The following is an 18,564-nucleotide window of genomic DNA, read 5'->3' on the forward strand; positions in this document are numbered from 1 at the left end:
AAGAAAGAAAAAGGAAAGAAAAGAAAGAAACAGAAAGAAAGAAAGAAGAAGAGAATAAAAGAGGGAAAAGAAGGAAGGAAGGAGGGAAGGAGGGAAGGAAAGAAGGAAGGAAGGAAGGAAGGAAGGAAGGAAGGAAGGAAGGAAGGAAGGAAGGAAGGAAGGAAGGAAGGAAGGAAGGGAAGGAAAAGGAGAAAGGAAAGGAAAGGAAACAAACTATAGGTTAAGCGTACACCTAATTTCCTTAAACCATACCTTGCTTGCTAGAGATTTTTCAAAACTGTCATTTTCTGCAACTTCAATAAAATGCCAATAAACTTATTTTTCTGTGTTCTAGATATTATACAGATTAAGATGAAACTTTGGCTTTTAATCATCACTGCTCATGTTTTATTTATATTTTCAGTTTCATTTTAATGGGCAAGTTACAATAATTGTATATATTTACAGGGTACATCATACACGTTATGATATATGTATATACTATGGAATGATTAAATCCAGTGAATTAACATATCCATCACTTCACATACTTATGGATCCACACTTTATTCAATGCTATGCCCAACACAGTCTCAGAGACAAAGAGCAGTCTGAAATTTCCAGATGCTTTGGTAGGTCAGAAGCACATGCCATCCACCCTCTTACAGTCCGTTCAAGTCCCTTTCCCTGTAGAGGGAGGAGGCAAGTTTTCAGGCTCAGGCTTCTCCTACACTTTTTTTTCCACCGCCCACCCCCTACAAGGCCTCAAAGCAAAAGCTTCCATTTCTTTTCTGCCCTTTGCTTCTCTCCCCTTTTCTATTCTCAACTTCCCAATCCCCCTTTTTCTAATTATCCCCAAAATAAGTGACATGCAATTAATAGATAATGGCATGAAAATCCTTGAGGCTGAGAAAAAGTAATAGAGAAGTCACTTCACACAAGCTAGAAGTGTGAGTAAGAGGAGTCTATGGTTGAGCATCAAATTCTTGATTCTCAGCTTATCAGGCTGGCCTCTGTTTACACAGCCTCAGGTGTCACACTTCAGTGTTCCAAGAGTTACACGAAACCATAGGCTAAATAGAGTGCACCCTCCCGGAACACCAACGTTTTTTCTGTGTTAAACTAATTTAATAATCTTAATATTAAAAAATATAGATATGACATTAAGTAGAATACAAATTTGTAAAGTTCTAGTCTCAGGAATAGGATTCAAGAGAGATAATATTTCAAATTTTATTTTCCCAAGGGTCAACATGAAGGAAGGTTATTTAGCAGCTTCTTGGTAATAGTCATATGCCATTTCAGGGCAAGAACACAGGTTTAGCTGTTAAAATTCCTAGACTTGGCCGGGCGCGGTGGCTCAAGCCTGTAATCCCAGCACTTTGGGAGGCCGAGACGGGTGGATCATGAGGTCAGGAGATCGAGACCATCCTGGCTAACACTGTGAAACCCCGTCTCTACTAAAAAATACAAAAGAAAAACTAGCCGGGTGAGGTGGCAGGAGCCTGTAGTCCCAGCTACTCGGGAGGCTGAGGCAGGAGAATGGCGGGAACCCGGGAGACGGAGCTTGCGGTGAGCCGAGATCGCACCACTGCACTCCAGCCCGGGCGACAGAGCGAGACTCCGTCTCAAAAAAAAAAAAAAAAAAAAAAATTCCTAGACTCTATTATGACCTGAATTTAGGACAAACACAAAGGCCTCTATGGTCTCAATTTATTGGACGTGTCAACCTGTGAGGTGCAATGAATGACAGCCTAAAAAAAGGGCGTTAGAATCATGAAATAAAATTTAGATTGATATAATGAATACTGCATAACTACTTCCTGTGACCAGTCAGAGACACTGTCAATCATCACACTGTGGAAGGGTACTCAAAAATCCAAGGTTTCCAACCTTTCTTTTCTATATGATGGTACCTCAGTATAGTCATACTAAGGGTAAAAGGTCAATTGAGTTAGGAAATGTTTTAATTTCTCTCTAAAAAAAAAATAAAATGGTCTAGCTCTCACTGCATTAAGGTCAAAATTTTCCATAGTACATTAAATCCATGCTCTGAAAATTCTTTCCAGAATATTAGCCTTTCTATAGTTGCATTTCTGATCTTTGCTGTCTACTGACTGCCAACTAAAACAATAACACGGGAGTGGAAACTATCTCACGGAGACCATTCTGGGAGTCGACATTTAAAGACAAAAGTTTCCAACTTCCTTAGGTTTAAAAAAAAAGTTTCCACAATTTTCAAAACATTCTCATAACGTCTGAGTATTTGAAAGAAATTTTCTTCAGGGAGTAAGCCAGCTACATTTCAGATTTTTCTTAGGCAATCTATTTTTTTTTTTTTTTGAGACAGAGTTTCACTCTTGTTGCCCAGGTTGGAGTGCAATGACGCGATCTCGGCTCACTGCAACCTCCGCCTTCCGGGTTCAAGCAATTCTCCTGCCTCAGCCTCCCGAGTAGCTGGGATTACAGGCATGCGCCATTATGCTGGGCTAATTTTGTATTAGTAGAGACGGGGGTTTCTCCATGTTGGTCAGGCTGGTCTCGAACTCCCGACCTCAGGTGATTCGCCGACCTCGGCCTCCCAATGTGCTGGGATTACAGGCATCAGCCACCATGCCCGGCCTAGGCAATCTATTTTAAATATAGCCACCTTGCTACTTAAATCTTTGGGGACAAGGACATTAAAATTACTTTGGGCTGGGCGCGGTGGCTCAAGCCTGTAATCCCAGCACTTTGGGAGGCCATGACGGGCGGATCACGAGGTCAGGAGATTGACACCATCCTGGCTAACATGGTGAAACCCCGTCTCTACTAAAAAATACAAAAAACTAGCCGGGCGACGAGGCGGGCGCCTGTAGTCCCAGCTACTCAGGAGGCTGAGGCAGGAGAAAGGCGTAAACCCGGGAGGCGGCGCTTGCAGTGAGCTGAGATCTGGCCACTGCACTCCAGCCTGGGCGACACAGCGAGACTCCGTCTCAAGAAAGATTTATGGCCGGGCGCGGTGGCTCAAGCCTGTAATCCCAGCACTTTGGGAGGCCGAGACGGGTGGATCACAAGGTCAGGAGATCAAGACCATCCTGGCTAATACGGTGAAACCCCATCTCTACTAAAAACTACAAAAAACTAGCCGGGCGACGAGGCGGGCGCCTGTAGTCCCAGCTACTTGGGAGGCTGAGGCAGGAGAATGGGGTAAACCCGGGAGGTGGAGCTTGCAGTGAGCTGAGATCTGGCCACTGCACTCCAGCCTGGGTGACAGAGCCAGACTCCATCTCAAAAATAAAATAAAATAAAATAAAATAAAATAAAATAAAATAAAATAAATAAAATTAAATAAAATAAATAAAATAAAATAAAATAAAATAAAATTACTTTCAAATAGCAATACAGCAACCATTTTAAAAACACCATTGTTTTGATAGCTTAATATAATCCATAAGTAAGAAAATTTCATTCATTTCTAAACATATCTTTCAAAATTCCCTCTTCCTGGCCAAGATATATGATTGGTTGTCTGGTCCTAGAAATTCTCGCTTGCTTTCTCTCTTGAATTTGTTGCCGTTTTCTTCCTTTGCATGTCTACTGCCACCATCACCCTCATGCGGGATTTTACCATTCACAGCCTTTAATTGGCCTTCCGATTGCCAGGAGGCCCTTCCCTTCCCTCAGCTTCCAGTTTTTTGACTTCTCCACACTGAATTGGATTAATAAGTCTTACATTCAAATGATCTCAATCTAGTATAAACATTTACCTCTCCTGCCTTCTCGGGGAGACTCCCCTCCTCTAACCTTCCCTTTCACTGAGCTGCTCACCCTTTTTTTTTTTTTTTTTCAAATAGACCTTGTGCATTCTACTGCTGCCCATGCTGCTCCAACTCAGTGCCCACTGGAACCTAAATGAAATCCCACATCCTAACCACATGCAACTGGCCTTTGCCATCTCTCTCACCCCAACTTCTTCCACTTCCCATTTTATCTATTATCTCCAGCCATGCTGGACTTTCTTCTACCCCTTTCTTCTATGTTGAATTCATCTCTCTCAGGCCTTCGCAGTGTTCTTCTTTCTGCATGGAACATTTTGAAGAACCTGGCTAAAAGCAGTACCTCTCACACAAATCATTCTACCATGTTACTCGAGTTTATCTTTGTCACAGCCCTACAAGAGCTTATTTGTATTTACGGTCTATTTCTCTCCATTAGAATGTTAGTTCCAAGGGGTTATCTTACTGGCTGCTGTACCCCGTGCCTAGATCAATGTCTGCAACTAACAGGTGCCTTATTAACACTTGATGGAATTCTCTCCTCTACACCTGATCACCCAATCACATGACACTGGACGCACCTCAAATGCCACGTCCTTAACACAATATTGATGTCCTCATCAGTACTGCCTGAACTTCAGTTCGACAAAGCTGGGGGGCACCTGCTACAGAACGGGCAAGTATGAGCCAGTGGGAGTGTGACAATAAACAGGATATGGTTACAGTCCCTGTGGAACTGACAATCTGGTGGAATCTCACAAACTAAAGTAGTTCTGTCATCCTCTGAACTCCTATGCTAATTACACTGTACAATTAATGTGATAATGAGTCATGACGTGCCTTGTAACATCTCTTCTATTGTATCCAGCTATAATTTGGTAGCTGTTAAGGGTACTGTCATCCAGTAGTGCTGGCTCCATGCTAACAGAGCTGCGTTGTGCCTCCCCGTCCTTCAACTGCTCCTCTGTGGATCCTTACACATCTCAGGCAAGAAAAGTTACAAGTCGGAGGCCAAGAATCCTATTCATTTCCCAGCATGGGGATTCTCTATACCTTGCTTGGGTGCGCTTTACAAGAAATTCAGAGGTTGTGGAGAGCTAAATGTGCCAGAAGATGAAGAGATTTTAATAAGCTATATTTGCATGCCAAATAATAAAATCGGGTGATTTATGTAAAAACGCTTTGTGAAGTACATTATAGATATGCAAAGCATAATTTTGGTGTTACTAACTTTTGAAAGATCTAAATGTTTGCTGCCCAAATAGCCTCAGTTCTTTAGGGCTGGAGTCATGTTTCACACTTCTTTTTTCTCTTCTGTGCCATTATGTAAGGAGGCTTCGTTAACAGATAAGATTCTAGATTACCTCCACAAATTCTTAGTTCTAGACTTGGTAACTGCCTTTAGAAATAAAATTTTTTTTTCTTTTTTCTTCTTAATAAAAAAGAGATGGAATCTTACTATGTTGCCCCAGGTCTCAAAATCCTGGCCTCAAGTGATCTTCCCACTTCAGCTTCCCAAAGTGCTGAGATTACAGGCAGGAGCCACCTCTCCCTGTCGTAAAGTTCTTTATTCTGAAAATGATCAAAGCTTCTTCTGTATTACTAATCACAGAAACATCTTTTTAAAAATTCTACAGAAGACAGGTTTGCTACTGCCATTAAGAACATGGATTTGTTATTAATCATTCTAAAACCAGAAAGAAAACAAAGTTATTCACCTGGGCTTTATTCTTTCTAGAAATAGAACTGGAACAAAAATTCATAAATAAGAATTAAGTACAAAAAAATCATAAACAATGGAATAATGGTTCAATCCGGTTTTGTTTTTTTTTTCCCAGTAGACAAGGTATCACTATGAGGCTAGACTCAAACTCCTGAGTCCAAGTGAGACTCCTGCCTCAGCCTTGATCTCAACTAGCTGGAACTACAGATGCATGCCACCTTGCTCAGCTGAATCTGATAATATTTGTAACTGAAGATATAACTTGTACTATAATTATAACTTATAATATCTATGACTAATATCTACCTATCCAGGGAACATTTATTCTCTTGAAGAGAACTAGTATGGACAGTTGTGATAGCTAGCTTTTTACAGTATCAAATATCAAATGTAGGCCAGGCACGTGGCTCATGCCTGTAATCCTAACACTTTGGGAGGCTAAGGAGGGAGGACTGGTTGAGGCCAAGAGTTTGAGACCAGGCTGAGCAACATGGTGACACCCCATCTCTACAAAAAATTTTTAAAATTAGCCAGGTGTGGTGGAACATGCCTGTAGTCCCAGCTACTCAGGAGGCTAACTTGAGCCCAGGAGGTTGAGGCTGCAGTGAGCTATGATTATGCCACTGCATTCCAGCCTGGGCAACAGAAGGTGACCCAGTTTCTTAAAAAAGAGAGGGAAGGGGTGGTCATAGTGGCTCACACCTATAATCCTAGCACTTTGAGAGGCCAAGGCAGGAGAATTGCTTGAGGCCAGGAGTTTGAGACCAGCCTAGGCAACATAGTGAGATCCTGTCTCTACAAAACAAACAAATAAACAGTATCAAATGTAAATCACCATATTAATATAAAAAGTAAAAATAAATTAATGTAAACACAAATATCCACAGACCGATTTATTCATCTTCTACATGAAACTGGATGCATGATTACTTTCATTAAAATTACTTAAACAATGGCATAAAGAAAACATGAATCTTTTACACTTCCTGAATTTTATTAGTTCCAAGTTATTTTGCTACTATAACATATATGATTATTTTAAAGATGAACTGCTTAAGACTAACTTTACCTTCTGTTCTTTTTCTTTTTTTTTTTTTTGAGATGGAGTCTCGCTCTCTCGCCCAGGTTGGAGTGCAATGGCACAATCTCGGCTCACTGCAACCTCTGCCTCCTGGGTTCAAGTGATTCTTCCACCTCAGCCTCCCAAGTAGCTGGGATTACAGGCATCCGCCATCATGCCCAGCTAATTTGTGTACTTTTGTAGAGATAGGTTTTCACCATGTTGGCCAGGCTGGTCTCAAACCCCTGACCTCAGGTGATCTGCCCGCCTTGGCCTCCCAAAGTGCTGGGATTACAGGCGTGAGCCACCACGCCCAGCCAAGACTAACTTCTTAAAATAAAACCAAAAAAACCTTTTTCTCTCTTGCATGTTTCTTTCCTATATAGCAGTTTCTTCTTACTGAGATTTAAAATACTTTACCAAAAGGGAGGTCATGGAAAAGATCAGGAATCTGAAAGTTACTTTTGGCTTTTAGAATTAAAGTTGATTTCGTTACCTATCTGACCTCATCCTGTCAAAAACATCCAACCTACCTCTCCAAAATTAGTCATGTTCTAGTTGGCTTCAACTAGAAGTATTTCTCCCACTAGTCCATTAAGTTCAAAAAAGAACTAGGAGGTGAGAATGAGAATTCTATTTAATTTCTGTGCAAGAAAGGAGGTTCAGGCAGTGACTGAGAAACTGAGGAATGATGGCATGTAAGAGAAAGAATGCATGAGCAAAGCTAATGTTAGGTGTTGCAGCAGGCCGCAAAACTAGAGGTGTTCATTTTTTTTTGTTGTTTTGCTCTTAAAACAAATAATAAAAATGTACACTTTGGGTTAATGAACTTAAAAATCTTGCCAAAGTATATGTGTTAACACAGAGAGAGCCCAAGGCTGGCTGCCAGCAACCCGCAGTCTGTAATTACATATCAGCAGGTAGACACTCTCATTGTGACTCCTTGAATTTAACTATTAACAACAACAACAACAACAACAACAACAAAGCCTTTAAAAATCTCCTTACCCAAATATTTCAGTAGAGTTTCCAATTTCAATTATCAATAATCTGTTTTTACTCTGAGTTTCTCAATGTAAAAACTAAAGGATATAGAAATTTCCTTAATGGCCGGGCGTGGTGGCTCACGCCTATAATCCCAACACTTTGGGAGGTTGACGCAGGCAGATCCCACGAGGTCAGGAGTTCAAGACCAGCCTGGCCAACGTAGTAAAACTCGTCTCTACTAAAAATACAAAATATTAGCTGAACTTGGTGGCGCATGCCTGTAATCCCAGTCACACAGGAGGCTGAGGTAGGAGAATCGCTTGAACCTGGGAGACAGAGGTTGCAGTGAGCGGAGATCGCACCACTGCACTCCAGCCTGGGCAACAGTGCGAGATTCCATCTCAAAAAAAAAAAAAAAGAAAAAAAGAAATTTCTTTAACTAAATCAAAATGATCCTAAATTCAAAATCAAGAACCAAGGGACCATTAAGAAAATTTTTAACTTTGGGTCAGCGGAGGGAAAATAAAACTAGAGAATATAAAGAGGGCCTTCTTTTTGTTTTGTTTTGTTTTCTACTGAAACTTACTATTTGCCATTAAGAACTGCAAACTATACTACTAAGAACGAACAACATTCTCTTCATTAAGACTTTTTCAAAACACACAAGACAAAAACTCCCCTTTGGTCAAGGTGTTCCACACACTCCCACTGCAGCAGCAGGCCCCACAGCTCCCAGCACACCATGGACTCGGATGCAGAGCCCAAGGAATGGAGATCATCCCATCCTTCCCTCCTTCCCCACCGCAACTATACCCAAGGGAGAAAGGATACGAGGAAATAAACTATGTCTTCAATGCTTGGGGGAGTGGGGGGTGTCCTCTGCTACCCAGGTGGGCCGTCAGTGCAGAGTGGGTGGCACGTGTCCACAGGGCCTTCTTTTAACTCACTACCCTAATCTATAATCCAAAGAGCCTTACAATGACATTTGTGGCATGTTGAATAATGGCTCCCCAAATACATCTATATCCCAATCCCCCATACTTGGGAATGTGTTACCATACATGGTAAAAGGGACCTGTATTAACAGGATTAAGGATCTTAAAATGGGGAGATGAGGCCGGACAGGGTGGCTCCCAGCACTTTGGGAGGCCAAGCTGGGCGGACCGCTGGAGGCCAGGAGTTCGAGACCGGCATGGCCAACACGGTAAAACCCCGTCTCTACTAAAAATACAAAATTTACCTGGGCGTGGGTGTGTACCTGTAGTCCCAGATACTCAGGAGGCTGAGGTTGCAGTGAGCCGAGATCACATCACTGCCCTCCTGCCTGGGTGACAGAATGAGGCTCTCTCAAAAACAAAAACAAAAAAAGGTGGGCGTGGGAAAGAGATGGTCCTGGGTTATCTGAGACAGCCCAATATAATGACAAAGGTCCTTGCAAGAGGGAAGCAGGAGGGTCGGAATTAGGAGTAGGAGATGTGACGATGGAAGCCATAGGTTGGAGTGATGGAAGGAAGGGGCTGAGCTAAAGAATGCAGGTGACCTCTAGAAGCTAAAAAAGGCAAGGACACATTTTTCCTTCAGAGCCTCCAGGAGGAACAGTCCTTGCTGCTGTCTTCACTTTCACCCTGTGAGACCCAGCTTGGACTTCTGACCTCCAGAACTACAGGCTAACAAATCTGTTTTTTCAAGTCACTAAGTTTGTGGTAATTTGTTATAGTAATAACGAGACATTAATCAATCTTTTACTACAGTTTTAAGGGTTGTGAAGGTTAGTAGGTATTATTACTACTAATTTAATTGAAGCTACAACAAATAATAACAAAAGAAGGTTTGAAATTGCCAGGCTTTTCCATGCCACACACCTCTGTGGGAACCACCAATATCTAGAGAGCTTTACAGAAAATAAAACAGACATGAGAGCAAGGAAAACATGATTTTATATAAGATAAAGGAAGCTTTTAATTCCTGTGTTACTCTGTAATAAGCTAGTGCAGGACTCAAAGAACTTATAAACGATGTGAAAGTTCTAAACAAAAGTGTAGCCGTCAGCTTCAGATAAATAAAAAGCTAGGTGATGCTCCAGGATGTAAAAGTGAACGGGCTTATCTACACAAAAGCAACTCTCAGAAGAATTGTGACCCTGCAAAGGTATTCTTAGGTAACTCTGACCTATGATAAAAATCCAGACTCTCAAATCTCACCTCTACTAAGGAAGAAAATCCTTAGAACTGCTTTATACCTTGCCTTTTCAAGACAATTACATTCTAGCTATATTTCAGTTTTCTGCATGAGATGCTCTTCCTTTTATCTGGGAGACAGGGGATACATGATGCTATACTGGAAAGTGTCAGCAAACATAAATGGCTTATTTTCATATTTACAGTTTCTCTATAGATTGCAGTCACTTTCTTTTATCAGTAAATGGTGAGTTTGTATTCATTAGGCAAAATGCTGATAGTTTACTAAAGCATGAACAGATCGAGGCAGTGAAAAGTGCTTTTAAGGCACTGTCAGATAAGCAGACTAGTAAAATTTGAGAAGACAAAGAGCAGGACTGTCTATAAGCCACTCTAAGATCTATTTTTCCTAAATTATCATAAAATTACAGCCTTTGGAGTAAGTATGCTCTGTGTCAGCAGTGACATAAATCAACCTTCTTAAGTGAAGGTGAGAGGGTATACAATTTTAGCAGTTTTCCTTTCTACTTTATTACATATTTTATTTCTTATTATTTAAAAAAGAACTTGTTAACCAAAGTAATAGTATTTTAAATATCATCCTTTCCCTTCTTTCTCCCCAGGCTAGTTCCAGTTGATACTAAATTAAAAATACATAGGCCGGGTGTGGTAGCTCACGCCTGTAATCCCAGCACTTAGGGAGACCAAGGCAGGCGGATCACTAGAGGTCAGGAGTTCGAGAGCAGCCTGGCCAACATGGCAAAATCCCGACTCTACTAAAAATATAAAAATTAGCCAGGTGTGGTGATGCTCACCTGTAATCCCAGCTACTTGGGAAGCTGAGGCAGAAGAATCGGTTGAACCCGGGAGATGGAGGCTGTAGTGAGCCAAGACTACACCGTTGCACTCCAGCCTGGGCGACAATGAGACTCAGTCTCAAAAAAAAAGGGGGGGGGGGGTGCGGGGTGGGGAGTATTTTTAAAGTTTATCAAGTTTCAGGCTATTTGCTTTTCATCTTAAATTTTCCTTACTTTCACAATAGTTCTTTCTGAAGAGATGGAAACAGATAATCCCTTGCTTAAAGAACCCCAAGGAAAAGCTCCTTTGTCCCTATCTGACATCCTCAGTACAGTTCTCACCTGCTATTTTGATATTCAGATTGGCATCCAGAAGCAAATTTTCAGCTTTTAAATCACGATGAACAATGTTCCGACAGTGACAAAAATAGACAGCTGTGACGATCTGTTTGAACTTCCGACGGGCCTCCTTTTCTGCCATTCTACCATGGGCCACCAGGTGGTCTGTGTTGAAGAAGAATACAGTCAGTTTTCATTTTGGACACTTGGGTAATTTCAAAAGGTAGACTTAAGGAGGGCTACAAGGGGCTCTCTCAAGTGAGTGCGTGAAAGAGGCGAAATGAACAACGAGAGAACAACACATTGATAGTCCTGGTTTGCATCTATCAAAATTCATTAGTAATATGTAGCCAAACTATTTTAAGTATAAATCCTGTTATACAAAAGTATGCATAAGAACAAACTAGTACTTTCATTAGGAAAAGAGAGTTCTGAGGGTTATAAGGTGTTTTTCAAGGGTCATAGAACTCAGTACCTTTCTTTTCATATCCCCACTGCAGAAGATTGCACAGACATGAGCAAACACACACATGAAGATAAGTATCAGAAATATTTCCTGTGTTAAAGAGGAGGTAAAAAGCAAGGCCCCAATATTCAATCATTTAAGGAAAGGGTGGACAGAAATTAGTCACTGCTAAGGGGAGAAAACTGCTCGATAGAACACTCTGTTTTGGTTACTATCTTTCTGCTTTCTCAAAGTTTTTAGATTTGACATAAAAACACACTTACTTGGTAACTGTTCTCTGGAGCGAACAGTGATATACCTACATCTTTATATCTGCATTTATGGGGCTTACCAAATGGTTCTTAAAGAATGTTAATTTTTACAGATAACATCAATTAAAAACCAAGTGAAGTTTCTACCAACTTAAATAAAATCATTTTCATTGGCCATGTTGTTAACTAAGGCATATCAAAAGAATTTACATGTGATAAAATCTATAATACTATAAAGCAGGCTATCCTCAATATTCAAAACTGATTTGATGGATTAGCAGGTTCTTTAAGAACTTTCCAATAATAGCAGTAGGTTTATACCAAACCAATGACATACATATCTTTGACTCAGTTCTTTATCAAACCAACAACACATATAGGTCATGACAGCTAGTGGGATTAGAAATGTCAGCTATGATACAGTTGCTCTGTTAGAAATGTCTAATGGTCTCATGAGCACTGTCCTTTAATCAACTGATCTAGCTGGGAAAAGGACATATTTGCCATCCTAAGCATCCTGAGATAGTAGGAAAGTGAAAACTGGGGGAATACAGATAAATATATTGTGATTTATCAACAGTAGTTTTGGTAAGAATACACAATTGTTTTGGTGACATATCACTCCCTCTCAGGACCAGTCAGGTGTATCTTTCCTTCACCACAAAGAGGAAGTTCAGGGTGGCACATATTTACTAGCAACAACTGCAAAGACTGAGCGCTTGTGGCAAGAAATGGCAGGGGAGGCTGAAGAAGGGGAGCTAGATGCCAGCCCATCTACAGAGCAGATTGTAAAATAATTCAAACTGCATTCTGACCACAAGGTATATAACATTCGGGAATGCAAATACGATAGTCACTTTAAGAACATATCTTATATGTAGATAATATAAATCATTTAAAAAGATCCTCTAAGGAATTACTGTAATTTTTGTTCACCACACATAAGGCTTTTGAAGCATCTCCCTCAAAAATACAAGTCATTGTTATAGCCAAGATTACCAATTTAATAGGAAAAAAAAGGAGAAAATAAGAAGTCTTCCACTTAGCAGTTAAAAGGACTAGAATCAAGCTTTCCCCAGGAGGTCAGAGGTGGGGATAAGTAAGCTCCCACTCGGGTGTGTTTAGGCTTCCAGTGAGGTCGGCTATGAACTTTAAACAACACGAAGTCCAAACTAGGGGCAGTAACTTAACAGAAGCTGTGAAAGAACTGGCCGTCCATCAGAGGTAGAACGCTATGTTTTAAGAGGCCCTTTTATAACAGTACCTGCTCCTTTGACCCCCTATTTCTCTTAACCCAAGGCCTAATTATTCTAATAATATGTTTTAGTTGCTAAACCTTGTCTAATTAAAGAGCTTTGAAGAGACAGCTATTCTTGAGAAACATAAAAATAAACCCTTACGAAGGTTTACCATCAGAAGCTCATTTGGCCAAGCTACCCATTAATTAAAATGCCCAAGAGACATTCGTCTGGCAGTAAATACTAATTACCAGAACACATCAAAGCGCTTCTTAAATGCTGCAGAATGATTAATTTCACAATTTCCAAAATAAGTGATTTTCTTTTATTAAGAAACTCTTTATAAATTTCTAAGTACCTTGTTTTCCTAAAGTGATTGGAAAGTTCTCAAAACTGTTATACAGGCCTGAGCTGCTGGAATGCAGCCTAGTTCTGTTTTATCTCTACAGTGACACATCAGTTGTCCCTGGACAAATCATTTATCCTGCCAATATCCCCGCCTCTTGATCTTCTAAATACAAGTAAACTCTGTTGCATGCTATACCCAAAGGAAGAACAGAATATTTGGGAATAAACGCGTACTCTGATTAAGAGTATCACATGTCAAAACTTTTAACTTTCAAAGATGTTGCAAAAGACATTTTTGAAAAGGTCCACTCAATACTATATAGGGAATACTTAAGCATCTAGTTAATAGAGCACAAAGTCCTTCAGGATGCTGTAGAGCTTAAAGGTGATTTTTCTATACATCGAATGTCCCTGTTAATAGTTCTGGTTAAAAGGTGTCTGTAAGAGCGCACTGGGTAATACAGCTTAAACTATAATACTTTCCCCAAAGTTACCTTCAGTACCCCTATAGTTATAGATACAAAGAAGACAAATCACCATTTTTTTCCCCCTGGACTCTAAATACACTTACAGAACACAACACTTTTTTTTTTTTTTTTAAGTGTTTGCATTAGATATTTGCTCCCAGTCATTGTGTTTAGGGTTCAAGTTTTCTTCTCTTTGGGAGCACTGTGCTCTTCACATGCAAGCCCCTCCCAGTGGCTCAGTCGCATTCAGACTCACCCTCTGCTCTGATTTTTGCCCATCTTATCCCCCCAACCCCTACTCCCATTGGTTTGCTTTCACTGTAAACCCACGAGGTCTAGTGGGTGTGCCAGGAAGCCAGCGGCCTGCAGTGGTTTTCAGTCCCTGCTGAAAATCGCCTTTCAGCTGCCTGCTGACAAATGGCTGCTTTATATTCGTATATGCTCTAGAGGCAGGCAGCAAGCATTCTTCAAGTTCAAATGTGATATTTAACTTTCAGTGAAGAAATTCAGAGCTGTAGCCCAGCCTGGACTTAACACATAGTCACAGCATTTTAACAAATACTGCAGTACTTTCAGAAGGCAAATGAAATCAAATGGCTTCTGAATCCACTCAATATGCAAAGCAAAATACATGTTGAATCTTGTCAGGATAAACTCAAATTGCAAGGAACTCTAGAGTTGTTCTGCTTCTTCCAGGCAATTCAGTGAACTAGCTCTCCTAAATACTGAGCCACAAATACTACCCATATCCTCATCCCAATCATCCACACTGCAGCCACGCCCTCAGCTAGAGTCCTGCCCCCTCCTCACCCCCACCAATCTAAACAAACCTCACTTAGACACCTGCTGTGTAAAGTCAAGTCCACCACACTAAGCTTTTCTCACCATCAATCAACTACTTATCTATTTAGTTGCCATTACAGGTCTGGGACAAATGTAAAGTTTTCTTTGACCATAGCCTCACTCCAAACATGTACCCAGACAGGGATGAGGTGTCTCTCGGTTAAAAGGGAAAAAAAATGGCTCTCCTGTTTCAAGTCCTTTTCAAAAGTATAAAGAGTTTAAATTCTCTTTCTCACTTTCCCATGACCATGACTTGGCATTGGTCTTCTTTAATCTTTTTGGTCTGCCCTTCCTTGCAAAATGAAAAGAAGTAACTGATACTAAGAGATTTACAGACCCCACGAAGAGTAATATTGTTAGAAGTAGAGGAAATCGATTTTGAAGTTTCTAAAGCATTAGAGCACCAGCACGTAAGTTTGCTTCAGAATTCACTGTTTGTAATTTTGTCCCGATCTTACTCAGGGAGAAAATATCTTGTGGTACATTTAGGTTCTGACCTTTCAAAGAGCAAAAATACACAGAAGCCAGTCTTAGCTTCCCTAGGCCAGCTTCAGTGGAGTGTCAGAGGTATGCCACTAATGGGATAGTGGTGGGGAGCCAACATTTCTTAAAATAAGTCACTTTTCCACTCTAAACAGACAGTGTCTCCATTTGTCTGCTAAATCTACAACTCATAGCTGATGCAAAACACTAGCTGAAAATGAACATACCCTGACAGCAGATGAGCAATAGGCAGAAACATCACAATTCAGTGAAGAATTAACCCAGCCTAGAAAGGGGGAAAGGCAGTATGTGTGCTCATCGTCATCTTAGGTGACTACCTGAAAAAACTTCTGCCAATTCCAAACTAACCACAGCTAGTAGTTATTTGCTTTACCACTCAGTTCTATCATTTCTTCTTCCTACACCCATGGAAACGACTTCCTGTTTATCAAACAAACGCTTCTTTCCAAAAAAGCAGGGTGAAGCCAAGCTAACACAGCTCCCCCTAAGCAGGTTAATAAGAGTGCACTCACTTTCAAATCCTATTGTCCTCTAACTCCCAGGCACGGCTGCCACTGACCAGAGGAAGATGGCTTGTCATTTTTGTCTTCCTTGCCAAGAATCCAACTACCTCTTACTGGGCTTCTTGACTTGTTGCTGCTGCTTGTTACTATCTCTTTTCTTCGCTCTTCCATTGACCAGGCCAAAAACTTTTATGGCATCTTTCATTCTTCTCTTTCTCTCACACCCTGCATCCTATCCATCAGCAAATTCTATTAACTCTACATTCAAATCATATTCAGAATCCAACTATTTCTCACCCGTGTCTTCACTCCACTCTAGTGCCACCAGCCTCATTTAACAGCAACCACCTTGCTGCTAAATTTCTGCAAAAATCTCGTAGGATTACTCCTCAAAAGAGCAGCCAAGGTAGTAATCTTTTTTTTAAAACTTTTTATTTTGAGATAATTATAGATTCACAGGAAATTGCAAAGACAGCACAGAGAGGTCCCGTGTACCCTTCGCCCAGTGTCCTCCAATGGTTAAATCTTATATAATTACAGAACGATATCAAAACCCAGAATTTGACATGGGTACAATGTATACGTATAGTTCTATGTCACTTTATCACATGTGTAGATTTGTGGAACAACCACTGCAATTACTACAACAGCAATGACAACTATTAGGACTCAGTCATTACTGCGTACTCTTCCCCTGTTCAATTTTTTGTATCAAAAAAAGATACAAAAATATTTCACCACCACACATATCTCCTTTGCACTACCCCTATACAGTCATGCTTGCTCCTCTATGCCCCACCATCCCTAACTCCTAGAAACCACTAACCTGTTTTCCATTTATGTAATTTCACCATTTTAAGAACCCTATATAAACAGAATCATACAGTCAGCGACCTTTTGAGATTGGCTTTTTTATTTTCTTGTGTTTGTTTGTTTTTTGAGACAGAGTCATTCAAGCTGGATTGCAGTGGCAAGATAATGGCTCACTGCAGCCTTGACCTCCTCCCACCTCAGCCTCCCAAGCAGCTAGGACTACAAGCATCTGCCACCATGCCTAGCTAATTATTTAGAGATGGGGTTTCACCAAGTTGACCAAGCTGGTCTCAAACTCATGGGCTAAAGTGATATTCCTGCCCAGGCCTTCCAAAGTGTTGGGATTACAGGCATGAGCCACCATGCCTGGCCTGATACTTTTAGTCACCATAATGTACTTAAGATCCATCCAAGTTGATGTGTCTATTAACCATTTGCTCCTTTTTTTTTTTTTTTTTTTTTTTTTTTGAGGCAGAGTCTCACTCTGTCACCCAGGATGGAGTGCAGTGGCACAATCTTGGCTCACTGCAACCTCCACCTCCCGGGTTCAAGTGATTCTCCTGCCTCAGCCTCCCGAGTAGCTGGGACTACAGGCATGTGCCGCCACACCCGGCTAATTTTTGTATTTTCAGTAGAGACGGGGTTTCACCATATTGGCCAGGCTGGTCTCGAACTCCTGACCTCATACCTCATGATCTGCCTGCCTCAACCTCCCAAAGTGCTGGGATTACAGGCGTGAGCCACCGCATCCGGCCCCATTTGCTGGTTTTACTGCTGAGTAGTATGGCATGGAATAGATGTACAAGAGTTTCCTTATCCATTCACCCACTGAAGGACATTTTGGTTGTTTCCAGTTCTTAGCTATTACAAAGAAAGCTGCTATCAACAATTAAACAATTGTGTATAGAATTTTATATGAATATAAGTTTGCATTTTCTCTTTTCTTTCTTCCTCTCTTTCTCTTTCAAGAGACAAGGTCTTGCTCTGTTGCCCACGTTGGAGTGCAGTGGCTCGATCATGGCTCACTGCAGCCTCAAACTCTTACACTCAAACAATTAAGTCTGCATTTCTATGTAGCAGGGTAATTCTTTTAAATCTTAAATAAGATGACATCATTTTTTTGTCAGACCCTCCAATGGGTTCCCAGCTCATGACCTCTGACCTCACCTTCTCTCACTGGCTCTCGTCCTACTGTACCACATATGCCACCTTGCTATTTCTCAAACACAGTGAAATACTCCTGCCACAGGGTCTTTGTTCTTTCTATTCTTTCCACTTGAAATGCTCCTCCCCAAATAGCTGCATGATCTTTTACAAAAGTATAACCTTCTCAGAGAGGTCTTCCCCATCTCCACTGTCAGCTTACCTCCTGATATTTCAATTTCATATTCACTTCCCCTCCGCACCTTATGATTTCCTAACAAATGACACATTCTACCTACTTCGTTTGTGTATTACCTGTCTTCTCCACTAGGAAACAAGCTCCATGAGGGCAGGCATTCTTGCCATTTTGTTCAATACTGTATCTAGTACAAGGAACGGTATCTGACACATATTAAGCACTTAATAAGTATTTATTAAAAGAACAAAAGATGATTGAACACATTCCTATCCCTGTTTATTAAAACTATTTCCTGAACCTTAGATTTTATTAGCAAAATGAATGCCAAAGGTATTGCTCACCTGAATGAATTCAAGAGTCTTCCCAACTAATCCAAAAGGGCACACTAACATATATGACCTATCTTCATATATCCAAGTCTGTACTTCGTATACAAGCAAAAAGCACACTAAATTTTCTTCTGTCTCTTCCAAACAAACTAAACTTTTCCTTGAGAGTTTTGAGAAAACACAATTTCTTTGTGAAACACATTATCACAGGATATGTTTTAGTTTTGAAAATGTGGAACTAGAACTATTTTAATTTTTTTCTATGCCTCGTTATTACACCTAAAATAGTACTCTGCCTATGATGGATACTTAATAATTATAGATTAGGCCAGGCATGGTGGTTCAAGCCTATAATCCCAGCACTTAAAGACCAGCCTGGGCAGCAAAGCAAGACCCCATCGCTACAAACAATTTAAAAATCAGCCAGGCATAGGCCGGGCATGGTGGCTCACGTCTATAATCCCAGCACTTTGGGAGGCAGAGGTAGGTGGATCACCTGAGGTCAGGAGTTCGAGACCAGCCTGGCCAACATGGCAAAACCTCATCTCTACTCAAAATACAAAAAAAAATTAGCCGGGTGTGGTGGCACATGCCTATAGTGCCAGCTACTTGGGAGGCTGAGGCAGGAGAATCGCTTAAA

The 18,564-nt window shown here is 40.8% G+C and overlaps 1 protein-coding gene across 1 annotated transcript in view; it reads right to left on the minus strand.

Moving 5' to 3' along the window:
• Window positions 1-528: 528 nt before the first annotated feature.
• Window positions 529-18,564, minus strand: part of LOC115893588 (serine/threonine-protein kinase SIK3-like) — a 187,033-nt gene continuing 168,997 nt past the window's right edge. The window contains exons 4-5 of the mRNA XM_030918213.1: window positions 10,824-10,985; window positions 529-666 (exon numbers count right to left, since the gene is read on the minus strand). Coding sequence (XP_030774073.1) covers window positions 653-666; window positions 10,824-10,985 — 176 coding nt within the window. The 3' untranslated portion in view covers window positions 529-652. The remainder of the gene's footprint in view (window positions 667-10,823; window positions 10,986-18,564) is intronic.

The sequence above is a fragment of the Rhinopithecus roxellana genome, chromosome 15 (genome assembly GCF_007565055.1).
Source record: "Rhinopithecus roxellana isolate Shanxi Qingling chromosome 15, ASM756505v1, whole genome shotgun sequence".
Classification (NCBI taxonomy): domain Eukaryota; kingdom Metazoa; phylum Chordata; class Mammalia; order Primates; family Cercopithecidae; genus Rhinopithecus; species Rhinopithecus roxellana.